The 12,979-nt window shown below is 42.9% G+C and overlaps 1 protein-coding gene across 4 annotated transcripts in view; it reads left to right on the top strand.

Moving 5' to 3' along the window:
• Positions 1-9,009, top strand: part of TTC19 (tetratricopeptide repeat domain 19) — a 231,292-nt gene extending 222,283 nt beyond the window's left edge. For 2 of the 4 annotated variants that reach the window (XM_085649262.1, XM_085649264.1), the window contains 3 exons: positions 4,491-4,645; positions 5,382-5,544; positions 8,179-9,009. In XM_085649262.1, the coding sequence (XP_085505388.1) occupies positions 4,491-4,645; positions 5,382-5,544; positions 8,179-8,336 (476 nt within the window). In that variant the 3' untranslated portion in view covers positions 8,337-9,009. The remainder of the gene's footprint in view (positions 1-4,490; positions 4,646-5,381; positions 5,545-8,178) is intronic. The other 2 variants (XM_085649263.1, XM_085649265.1) reach the window with 1 other exon arrangement.
• Positions 9,010-12,979: the final 3,970 nt, after the last annotated feature.

A 12,979-nucleotide genomic window follows, 5' to 3' on the forward strand; every position in this document is an offset into this window, starting at 1 on the left:
AGAGAGATCTCAGATGGCAGAGGAGCCACAGTAACTGACCCTGATGAGATTTGTGAGGTCTTTTGACAGTTTTACGCTGGGTTGTATAATGAGGATCAGCCAAGGGTTATCCAGGAGTATCTCAGGGATATCTCAGCTTCTTTACTCTCCAAGGAGGATAGGGAGGCACTCGAAGTACCTTTGAACCCTGAAAGATCACTGCAGCATTAAACAGCCTCCCCCTGGGTAAAGCCACAGGCCCTGATCAGATTCCCATCAAACTTTATAGAGTCTTTTAGGAGGCTATCCGTCAGGACCTGGCAGATACCATACTGCAGGCAAAGGTTGGAGACTCCATACCAAGTTCCTGAGAAGGAGCAGATATAGTGATAATACTGAAAAAGGGTAAATCACCTTTAGAGCCAGGGTCTTATAGACCTATTACTCTTATGAACTCAGATGCAAAAATCTTCTCTAAGGCAATGGCTCTAAGACTTTGTAGAATTATAGGGATCTGGTTAGTCCTACTCAATATGGCTTCATCCCAGGGAGGGGTACAACGCAGCATATTCGCAAAGTCATCACCCTTTTTGATGCAATGGAAGTCTCAGGAGACCCTATGGCGGTCATGTTGCTGGATGCAGAAAAAGCATTCAATAGGGTCTCTTGGGACTACCTTTGGATGGCTATGAGGTGGGGCGGTATCGGCGAGGGGTTTATCAGAGCAATCCAGGCCCTTTATAGAGCTCCTACAGCCCGACTCAGAATTAATAGAGGTTATACTGAGTCTTTACAGATCAAGGGTGGGACCCGTCAAGGGTGCCCATGCTCACCACTTTTATTCACACTATATATTGACCCACTGATCCGCAAATTGGAGTCAAATGATAAGATTATTCCAATAAAAGTCCAAGGTCGAGTTTTTAAAACTCTGGCATACGCAGATGACGTAGCTATAGTGACTCTAATGCCCGCTAGCGCTATAGTAGAGGTTGAATTAGAAGCCCAGGTATTCGGTCAGGCTTCAGGATATGCGCTAAATGGACCGAAGACTCAGATAATTAAGAATAAGGGGGCAGTCTGTAATGATGAATGGGTGGTTGATTGTGCCGTATATTTAGGTATTAGTATCTTGGCAGATCTGGATAAAACTGTAGACAGGAATATTGAACCTATAATATCCAAAGCTAAAAGAGATCTCGATAGGATGCACAACCTCCAGCTGTCATTAGTTGGGCGCTCCAACGTGGTAAAAATGATTATTTTGCCTAAGTTTCTTTATTTATTTAGGGCAATCCCACTTATATTTGAGGCTAAATGGTTTTTGGCGCTGGAGCACTTAATTAATAGATTTATATGGGCACATGGTAAAACCAGTAGGGTGCTTCGCTTTATGACTCTTCCCAGGGATAGGGGAGGTTGGGCGGTTCCTGATTTTAAGATGTATTACTGGGCAGCCGCCCTCCAGTATATGCGTGGTTTGCTAGGTGGGGGTGCGGCAGATTCACAGGTTAAATCAGGGTCTATTGACATATACGCTATACTTATTGGCGAGGAGGCGGAGAACTGCTTCCTTAGGTACACTGATCCTAGCTACTTTAAAAGAACTAGATTTAAGACGCTGCTGGCAGCCTATAAAATATGGACATCCTTTTGTAAAAAATATGGGCTTGGCAGGTTTAACGCATTTACCTGCATGGTTAGGAATGTATCCCTGCCAGGAGAAATATTTGCGGATTCAGTTATGGCTGAATGGGGAAGGCGGGGAATCCAGAAATTATGTGACTTGATGGGGACTAACGGTGTTCTTCAGTTCTCGGAGTTACAGGCTGTCTATGGTATTGATAGGAGTTTCTTTAAATATTTACAAGTTCAGAGCTTTTTTGCCAATAAACAGGGAGGCACCGCCGGGTTTAGCAAAAGTAAGATATTGGATGTTATAGAGGGCGGTGCAGACTGTACTATCCGTAGGTTTTACTCAGAGCTTTCTGCAATTAAGGGTGATGATCTGGTAAAATATGGCAGTAATTGGGCATAGAAACTTGGGATAGACCAGGACTGCTTCCAAGATTCACTAGAATTGGGACGGACTATCCTATGTTCTGTAGGGCTACAGGCCCAGCAATACAAGATGATTTATTCTCTGTATTACACACCCGCAAGGATAGCTCAGTGGGGTGGAACCGTAGGTATTAGTTGCCCACGGTGCGATAGTTTAGAGGCAGATATAATCCATATATTCACCTCCTGTCCTAAGCTACAGATACTACATAGAGCTATTGAAACTTTTCTGGATAGAACCTTAGGAATTAAGATCTCCATCACACCGACTTGGATCATACTTGGGATAAGTGGTAATCCTGAGCACTGCCCCTCACACTACTTTTTATTTGTGGCCGTGTCGTTTCTCCGAATGTGTATTGCAAAAGCGAGGTTAGATAAAGTACCTCCAACCCTGCAACAGTGGTTAGCTAGGCTGCTCTCCGTGTATAACCTTGAGAAGGGAATCTACGCAAGGAAGGGCAAAAATGGGAGAACTCTTGGGAATCGTATCTGGGAACCCATCTCAAGGTGGAAGGAGAATTTATAATGTTTTGTTATTTCTTTTTTACTGTAATGGTACTATATTAGTAACCTTCATGATTTGTATGTTCACCCCAGATGTGTTTTTTATTTTTTCTATGAATTAAAAAGTTGGACTCTTGCTGTGCTATAACACGAAAACCCAATACAAATATTAAAACAAAAAAAAAGAAGATAAAGTAGTGCAAATATGTTACAGTATCTTTTTACATCAATCCAATCAGATTGTGAAAAATTCCCGTAGCCAGAGCTCTTCCTATTATCCCACTTAATCATTACCCTTACAGAAACAAATCCCACTACACAAGTGTTTTTTGCTGTATTGGTTCTGAATAACGGAAAGACGGGATCTAGATTACATCAATTTTGACAAGGGTGAGGGATGGTGAATGAATGTAAAGTGACTGATGCATTTTCATTCTCTTATACATTTGTATAGTTATAAAATATAAAACATATATTTTCATTTAAAGATAGATTTGCCAGCTCATTGGAGGTGAAAATGTCTATTTGTGATCCAAACTCAGTATCAATCATCCTGTGAATAGGAGAGGGTGTCGTGAGAAATTACATGAGTACTTGCTTAAATTTGAATACTAAAAAAAAGTAATCATTCTAAAAATAATCTAATGAGTCCACTGTCCCAAATAGAGGGATTTAGCGGTTCTTGTAATTGTAATTACACAAACTGGTGCCAGTACCCCTAAGATTCAGACATGACAGGCGCACATAGAAAAGGCTTGTGTTTAGTTCTATCTCGTTACAAATGTATGGTGATGGGTAGCCTTCCCCTACAGTTGGAGAAAAAAGTGAACAAAACTGAGATTTCATGTTGGTTGAACAACATTTTTCTTGAGGGGAGCAACTCCTACTGTTACTTCAGTGTAATGTTTTCGGATGAATTATCTTCCTCATTTATGACTTTTACCTTTCAAGTTGTAAACTTGTGACATTTTGGACTGTTCATATTTAATAAGCAATATGATTATTGTTTGTTCAGACGTGCGTTGGCTCATTGTGATTCCCAAATAACCCCAATAATCACAGTGGCACCTCTCAGTACAGCATTGAGTCAACTAAAGAACAGGAGGTGGCTAAGAATCTAGTTATAAGCTTGGGTGAATAGCCAAGTCTTAAGAAGTCTACGAAATCTAACGAATTCAGTGCAGCTTCTTATATCTAAAGGGAGAGCTGAAGCTGGGGGCCAATACTGCAAACCTGCAGCCACCTATTTGTTTCCGTCTGTAGGAAGGAATGGTTAGAAGGTTCTTGTGGGCAGAGTGTAAGCTCCGTGCAGGAGAATATTTCTGGACAAGTCTGGATAAAAATTTTGGGCTGGCACTTATGGGTCTTCAGCCTGCAACAGAAAATCTACTATGCTTATGTTCTGTATTTGGTGCTCTTCTTTAAGAAAAAGGTTGCTAAAACCCTTAAAGTATCTCTCTCTAACCTATTAGGTAAAGTTGAGTGTCACTCATAAACACTAGATAACCTAGGCTATACTGGTAAAAAATGTTTCTATATGAAAAGATGGGTTATGGAAGATTCAAAGTTAATTTAAAAATCTGTGGCTTATTTCACTTGGAGAGACACAACTTTGCAACTCTGGATCACTGTAAATACTCAAGGGGTTATTAGATGCCATGGATGGGAAAGTAGATTGACTTTGCAGATGAAGTATTTCGGAAGCTGTAGAGCATGTAATGTGGTCCTTAAGCTACTTTTAATTCAACATGTATGGAAGAGCTCAGACACAATTAATTTACTGTCGGACTTCAGTGGCCAAACCTAACTTTTGACCGCTTGCAAATACGCATTGCCTGAAAAACACACATGCATAGATCACAATATAAATTACCTGCTGGCTTTCTCTGACTGCATCTCATTCAGAAGCAGAGCTTTCCTTTTGTATTTTTTCTTGTTTACAGCAGAAGAAAAAGACAACACTCTCCTCTTGTTTGGACTCTGTATGGACTCCTATGCTCGGTACTTGTTGGCCAACAAAAATCTTCCACTGGCACAAACCATGTGTGAAAGAGCCCTGAAGATCTGTATGGAGGTGCAGGGGGAGGCACACCCACAGGTGAGTATGTTGTCAATATCCCTTTTTGATGAGGGTGAAATATCTGCTAGTCATAAGGGCTTTTCTGCCCTCCCCCCTTTTGATGAAGCCAACTGCTCACTCGGTACAGGAACAAATACCTTCAGGAGGTGATGGCAAAATGCCCAATGAAATTAGGGACTAACTTATACAAGGGAGAGGATAGTAGAGTATAGATGATGATTTCACTGACAAGTTGAGTGGTTTGAGAGATCAAGCTGATAGAGGGTGACTCTGCATGTTGTCATCCCTTGACGTCCCACAGTGCAGGCCGCATGCCACTACAGATCTGCATGGCTGTCTGTCGTGTCTGACACTTTCAGCTAGTTCTTACATTTTAGCTAACTCCTCTTTGGATTTTGAGAATCAATAGTAAATAGTGAACAAGTTGTTGAGTGCAAAGGACTGTGCGTTAATATTGCAGTCTTGCCAAGCATGTCTTATTGCTTTGATCCCTATGTAAGCACAGTGCCAATAGCAAGCTACAACTAGGTCACTGTGGAGCTGTTTTAATTGTAACTATCTCCCTAGAAAGGAGAAAACTACTTTGGGAAGGTGAGATGCAAAAGGGTATTCGAGGTAACGTTGTGTCTGATAAGCCTCTTGTAAGCAGTTGTCTTTCTAGCAAGGCTCCTTCAATGTGGCGGCTGTGTTGTTTCTGCAAAGCTTACCCATTGGATACATGGCACATTTCGTGGCACTCTTTTCACCTTTCCAGACGGTGGTGCTGATGAATGATCTAGCGGCAGTGCTGGATTCCCAGGGACAGCACGATAAGGCCTTGAATCATGTGAGACGGGCATCAGAGTTGGCACGGCAGACAGAGCACCCTGAGGAGCATGTGGTGCTCAGCAACCTGGCAGGGATACTCATGCACCAAGGTATTTTTAATTGATTTGATTTTTCATGTACTTTTCTTTCTTTTTTGCTATTTGAAAAAGGTGCAAGATTAGGCTTTATTTCTACTGTAAAACACTGTACCATCTGAAGGTTTTTCCAAACTGCACAGGGAGCTGTAGTTTGAAAAACGCAGTGGAAGGCAGGCACGAAAACACGTGGGCGGCAGTACCGTGGTGTACAGACCCAAAGGGGACCGGTAAGAGAGGTGATGCTGATAAGGCAAGAAGGAGAAAGGTTACAAGGGCAGTTTAAATAAAAGGAGCCAGTTATGCATACAGACATGTATGCAGGCCTCTTGAAAGAACCCATCTGCCCTCTCCAGATTAGATTAGTTTATGGTTTTATGTGGTATGGGTAATATCTTGTTGCAGATCTGGTTGGGCAAGGGCGAACTGATATTGCCACACTGTTAACCAGTAGGACGGCTTCATCATGCATATTTCATCATACATCCCTGACCTGTTTGTTTATTCCCTACCCTAAGTGCCCTATTATCCTCAGCCAACCAGCCTGTGCGGCTGTATTAATCTGTTAAACCTAAAATATGCCAAGCCATGTACAGTTTTCCTGTATACTTTATGTTGTCATTTGGTCTGTAATGCACCCTTTCAGCATCTCACCCTAGCAGTCGGTCCACGTCTCTAACTCCACCCTTTCATCAGTACATTATATATTTTTATCACCACAAGTGACCCCTCATCGCTTATGGAGCGATGAGGGGTCACTTGTGCTCACCTACTGCCTTGCTACAAAAATGTGCAAACAGCGCACATTTGCAGAAGCATACAGAAGCCAGTACTCCTTTGTCCTTCTGCCTTCCAAAACTGAGAAACGTGAGCCTGCACCAGACTGTGAATAATGTGCACGCTCATCCAACCCTCTTCTCCAAAACCAGGACATATCGTGGTCGCAGGAAAAAGTGTTGGGACGCCAAGACAGTACATGAAAAACAGGGACTGTCTGGGCAAATCCTGGAAGTCTGGTCACCCTACCTATGTCTACTATACACTTCTCTAATAAAAACAGCTGTGCACATGTAGTCAGGCCAGTCTCCATGTAGCATGCTTTATCATTATTTTTACACAAAACCCTGGACAAAAGGAGGCTGAGATGCTGCAACATAACTTGAATAGGCCAAGAGTTTGTCTTGAGGTTCCTTGGCAAAGAATTGAGGTTGCCCGGTAGTATTAAGGTGCCAAAGTTGTACCACATGAGTTTTGTGATATAGACTAAGAAACGATTCCGAAGCCCACAAATTTTGTGTGAAGGTGCTTTCTATTGATAGACATTAATCAGTTAGTTAATACTTGTTACATAATGTGCCATCCACTCCTCAAGGAAGTGTAGGGATTTGTCCAGTCGGTGTCATCTGAGTTGTTGTTATGTCTTGCTGTGTATAATAAGTTTACAGGATGTCGGAGATCGCGATCTCTTTCCAAATGGTAGACACTTCTGCACTGTAGCTGCTAATTGATTGGGCGCCTTTATAAGTCAGTATTCTCATTTGTTGTAGCCCTGTAGCACCAGTTGGGGTCAGTTTTTATTAAAAAAAAAAGAAAAAATGGTTTTAGTCTAATTCGTGTCTTTCCTGGCCATACTGTCTTTGTGTGTGTGTTTAGCCATATGTAGCGATTGATGATGGTGCTGATGCCACCATGCCGCATAGCTGACACAAAGGTAATGGTGCATTGAAGATAGTTGCTGAGTTAGTTACACCAAGGTGGTAATCTAGCATGGGTGTATTCCAAGAGCAGTAATGCTCAAGTTATGCATCTCTAGTCCAGCGTTCAGCTCTCATTGCTCTTGCAATTGTGCCCGTTGTCCTTTAGGTCATGCATACTCAGCAATATTATGACCATCTCTCAGTACCTTTTACTGGAACTCGACATGAGCCTGACAGTACATAGAGCAGTTCACTCCGAGTTTCCAATATCAGACTGACCTTCTATCCCCTTACAAGTCTTTGCGACCCTTGTGCTCCTCTGCCATGAACTTGGCCTCCTGCCATTACTACAAATGAGTTATTTCAGTGGCCAAAGACTTTCAGGTTGTGGAGTTATGCTCTAGTATTGCCTACCCAACATCTCCAGAGCATGTATGTCCACCTATCCTGGTTCCATAGTCCCTGGGTTATACATGCCTTACAAATCATTTTAACTAACTGAATACCTAAATGTTAGTCTAGCACTAGACTTGCAATGCTTCTTCTAAAATACCTTAATGCTGTCCCCTAGCATATCTTGCTTTTCTGGTAACCCCAATATCCCATAGGAGTTAATACCGTTCTTGGCCTACAGCAACTCTATCGTTCTAGTATTGCAATTAGCATTCAGCATGGCATTCACGCCCAGTAGGGCTCTCCTTACACATGTCCCAATCCTATATGGATCCTTGAAAAGCTAAGCATGCAGTAGACTGCATTCCAGGTGACGTGTCAAACTTGTTTGTACAGTATTGTTCTGTGTGGAGTTCCCCTGCCATTACATAGGGTTGTGATTGTATGGGATTCAAGGGCGACGCTGAGCTTAATAACTAATCCTCATACTACTTCATTCCTATAAAAAAAAACGCATTGCATTTGTTTCTTACATTGACACTTTCCTTCCTCCTCCTAGGGGCAGAACATTTTGAGCAAGCAAGGAAGATTTTCAAGGAAGCTCTGGAACAGGCCGAGAAGAAGAAGGATGAGGCTGTCATTCAGCAGATCCAGGAGGGGCTAGCTGAACTCTCTCGACGGAAAGCAGGACTGAACAAAAGACTAGACAAGGACTAATGAAGCATATCATTCTAAGCTTAGTGATCAGTTCTGAACTCAATCAGTACCATCTATTTTATTTTACTACATATTGTAAGATGCAATGCCTCATTAGAGGATCCTGCCTCTGAAAATTTCCAAAACAAACTGCTCAACTGAGTCATGCAAGGATTATCTGTGTATTTGAACCCAATATACTTCAAACTGAGTGGGTATGTGTAACTTAAACATACATCTGTAAAATGGCTCACTGGGTTCATGTACCTCCGACAGATATCAATCTGTAATTAGACTGTTACACAGTCGAATTTAGCATGCCAGATAGTTTTCACCCTTCAAATCTTGATAAAGTGGCCAACATTGATATTAATAGTAAGTCCTTTCAGGTCTTCAGGGCTAAATTAACTGTTCTTTGGGGAAGCACCAAAACTCCATGGGTGTTATAAGGTGCACCTACGTGATTCTAAAAAAGACCCCAATAATTTAATGATGATGAAAAATAATATGATGCAAATGTTTTGTGTGTGGTGGGCTTGTTCTTAATATTGCAGGAATTTATATAACTACAAATTGCCAGGCATTGCTGTGTTGCCATCACTGAGCATAAACAATGGGAAGGCAGCTTGCTTGTTGCCCAGTGAAATGACAACTTTTGTGGAGTCTTTTTAAATAAAGAGTGGGTAAAACAAAATGGAGAGACAATTGGAAGTTATAACGTGGATAGTTAAGTATGTGGTATTTTCTTTTGGTCCTTGACCATTTCACAGAACTGCAAATACTGATATATTCTTAGTGGGATTTCTGGTTGTATATCCGTAATGAAGGCGAGACATGTGCTCAAACACTTCCGATACAGCAGCTTTAAATACCAGCTTCACAAAACTACTATACCAAAAAAAAAACTTGAAACACAAATTACAGATATAATGTGATCCAGAGCACCACTCTACTAGTCCATATAGATGCAAGAGATCCAGCCTCTTCTTTGCTGCTTGATTAGCAGATATGTACTCTGACATTCTAAGGGGTGCTTATGGTTGTTAGTTAATAATGTCTTAATGATGTTTGGTTTGTGTGAGATTTCAATGTGCTAACAACATTTTGTCAGATTTTGGGCAACTTGTTATTATCCAGTATTGGGGTATCTTTCATAGATTCACGTGCCTGAATCATTCTCCGCCGTCGAGATGGGAGTCCCACGGTATAAAAAACAAGCAGTATTCCAGAAATGCCATAGGCTACAATGGCCCTGAGCCATGCTAATATAGCCTATCTATGTCCTTTCTCAAAAAATGACCATAAGCTAAATGCAGCCAATCAGCTGTTAGCACCCTCTAGAACCTTCCCAGCAAAGGCAGTTTTCCCAAGATTTACCCCGCACGTCGTGTGTGAAGGGAGTCTCCCCGGGTTTTTTCTTCAAAACTCTGTTTCATTATGTCTGATAAGATAGGACTCTTTAGGCCCTGCAAAACCAGTGGCATGAAAAGGGTTCACGTTGATGATCCTCACAAGGACTGCATCTACTGCCTCCATCCAGCCCATGAGGTAAAGCAGTGCAAAATCTGTCGCACTTTCTCTTCCAAGACCTTGAGAGACAGAGAAGGAAGGTTGCTTCTGTTGTTACAATCCACCAAGCACCACAAGTCATCTGACAAAGACAATGATGGATCACCCAGATCTCGCAAAAGATCCAGGTCTGAGGCAAAAGGCTCTGGAGAGGGCAGGAAACACCTTAAACCCTCTCCAGAAAGGAAGGGCTCAAGTAAGGAGAAGCTATCTAAAATCTCCTCTGAAACCTTCAACCTCTGTCTCTTCTATCCCTTTGAGGAAAGAGAAGAAGAAAAACAGAGCATCAACATCTGATCCTGGTAATGGCAGAATGGAAAAATCCCCGTCGACGACAGCCTCTGGGTCATCGACGACAGCGAGTTTCACAATCACGTCGTTGGCCCCGTCTACATCAATCACATGGACGACCATGGCTATCTCCGGACCCATACTGTCAGCGAAGATATCGCCGACACTGCCATCATCGACGACTGCTCCGCCTTTGCAAACGGTGAGAATTTAATTAAAACCGTCTAAGATACCATCGACGTCTTCATCGACACCAAGTCTGTCACTGGCGACGACACAGTCGACGAAGGATTAGTTGATGACAGGACCATCGATTTCAGCACAGTCAACAACGACCCCGTCGACGATTATAACGTCGATGACAGGTTTTTCAGTGGCTGTTACTGGAAGCCCATCGACGCCACTGTCGACGATGATTAGAGTGACAAAAAAGTTCTTTCATCCGGATATGTCAGCCTATAGCAAAATCTCTCCATTACCTCCATCGCATCTGTTGGACCTTCGGGAATCTGAAGAAAATGAAGAAGAGGATGATGGAATTATCGGAGCAGCGCACAGTCCATCAGAGTTGCACGTAAAATGCCAGGACTTTGATGATGATGAGTGTCAGGATGGGGCTGAATGCTACAATCACGCCGCGCAGTTCGTTAGGACTGCATCGAGTTTGGGTTAAGCCCTCCCTCTGCAATTTATGGACAAGTATTTAGAGCTTTGGACCTCGTTCAAAGATGGCCGCCGAGTTTACCTGACTAGCCCATTACGTTTGAAGTCTCGCGGGATCGCGAGATTTCGTCTCCTCACGAAGCGCGTCTTGCCGCGCACTTCAATTTGACCATAGTCGTGTGAGGGAGCTTTAGCTCACGCTCCTCACAAAGAACTTTGATATTTGGAAGAAACAGTTTGTCTCCACAGAACATTAGTCTGTGGTTGGAGACACATCTCTGAGATGATTGTAGACTCAAAGTCTGAGTGAGAGAAATAATCTTAGTCAGTTGGAGAACTGAACCAGAGTCGCGGAAGAAAGAAGAAGAGATACCAGAGTTCCAGAGTAACTTCCGTATTTCCAGGGTACTTCGTCCTCCGGTAGGCTTACCGTTGAGCAGGGGGTCCGCCTGGAGACCAGCAGCAGTCACGGTGAGAGTGTTCATTCAGTATCTCAAGTAGCAGAATCGGAGAGACAGTTGTCCAGATCATTTGCCACTCTGCAGAACTTTGCTTCACCTCAAGCTCTGACTCCCCTTCCCGCCCTCAGCGCTTTTCCTTGAACTTTCCCTTCCTCTGTCTATCCTTCCCTGTCCCTTTTTGCGCGTTTACTAAGAGCAAGGGAGCCTTGAGACTTCACTGCAACTATCCTTCCAAGCAGTTAAGACTTGTAGCGGAAGAAAGAACTACAGGTTCTCAAAACAGCAGTTACAAACTGTCAAATCTGTTAAGACCATAGTCAGGTAAGAAAGAGAAGCAGAGTAATGATATGGTGGAATTCTGAAGGAAGTAAGTGAAGAGTAACCTAGTGTATTTCTGTGCTTATACAGGTTAATAGAAAGCCGTGAACCTGAACAACATCGAACAATATAAAGAGAGGCAATACTCAAGCAAAAGATCTGGTAGGAGAAAGGCTCAGATAGTGAGAGAGCGAGGAGCTAGAAATGTTAAGTAGGTAGAGAAGGTATTGAAAGGTATTTTGTCTCCTTCTGTGCATTAGGTCTCCCTGAAATCCCGCTGAAGATTGAGGAGGGAGCCAGGCCAGCTCGAGTGTCTCATTCTCTGTCCAATTCCCCTTTCCCCCTGCCTGGAGCAGCTGAATTAACGCAGTGAGCTCTGGGAGGAGGGCATTGGGAACTTATCTTCATTCTGCCTCCGTGGAGAGTTTCCGTTTGGCCTTCCTGACAGATTGAAGTGCCCACGAGTTTCCTTCACCTGGGCAGAATGGCGGAAGGATTCAGTTTAAAGGCCTTAGGGGATATGTTGGAGGGGATTCAGAGGGAATTAGGCACCCTAAGTGATGAAAATAAGAGTTTAAGGCAGGAGGTTATGGCTTCAAGACAGGAGACACTGTTATTGTCCCAGAGAGTTAGTGAGATATCCTCAGGGGGAACCTCCGCTCAAACCTTTCCTAGTGATGCACAAACAAAACAAGATCCACGCACTGTAGCTCAGGTTGTACACTCCGTGTCCCCCATCATTCCTTTGGCCCCCCCCGAAAGATATTGTGGAGACCCTCAGAAAGCGCAGCTCTTTCTCACCCAATGTTCCTTACATTTTATGTGTCGTGCCAATTTATTCCCAGATGCTCAATCACGAGTGGCTTTTATTTTGTCCTATTTGGGAGGGGATGCTGCAAATTGGGCCATGCCATTAGTATCTCGGGACGATCCTTTTTTATATAATTTAGAACAATTCAAGACAGAATTCCTCAGAATCTTTGACAGACGTCGAGTCTCCCAGGCTACAGATAATGAACTTTTAGAACTGCGTCAAGGTAATAAGGATCTTATCTCTTACTTAACTCAGTTCAATAAACTATTGGTTTAGACCAATTGGCCAGAGGAGAAGAGATCAGCTTTGTTTTATCGAGGCCTACGTGATGATATCAAAGATACCTTAGCACAGATTCCAAAGCGACCTATCGAATTTTCGGAGCTGGTGGATTTAGTTCTTGAAATCGATTTTCGCAGCGCAGAGAGAAGGGGCGAAAGGAAGACGAAGGACTTTCGCTGGAATTATCCCCGCTTTGACCGAATGAAGACAGAACCCATTAAGTCAACTGGTGGAACGGCAGAAAGTGAACCAATGCAGATTGGGTC

This window comes from Triturus cristatus, chromosome 3_2 (genome assembly GCF_964204655.1).
Source record: "Triturus cristatus chromosome 3_2, aTriCri1.1, whole genome shotgun sequence".
Taxonomy (NCBI): Eukaryota; Metazoa; Chordata; class Amphibia; order Caudata; family Salamandridae; genus Triturus; species Triturus cristatus.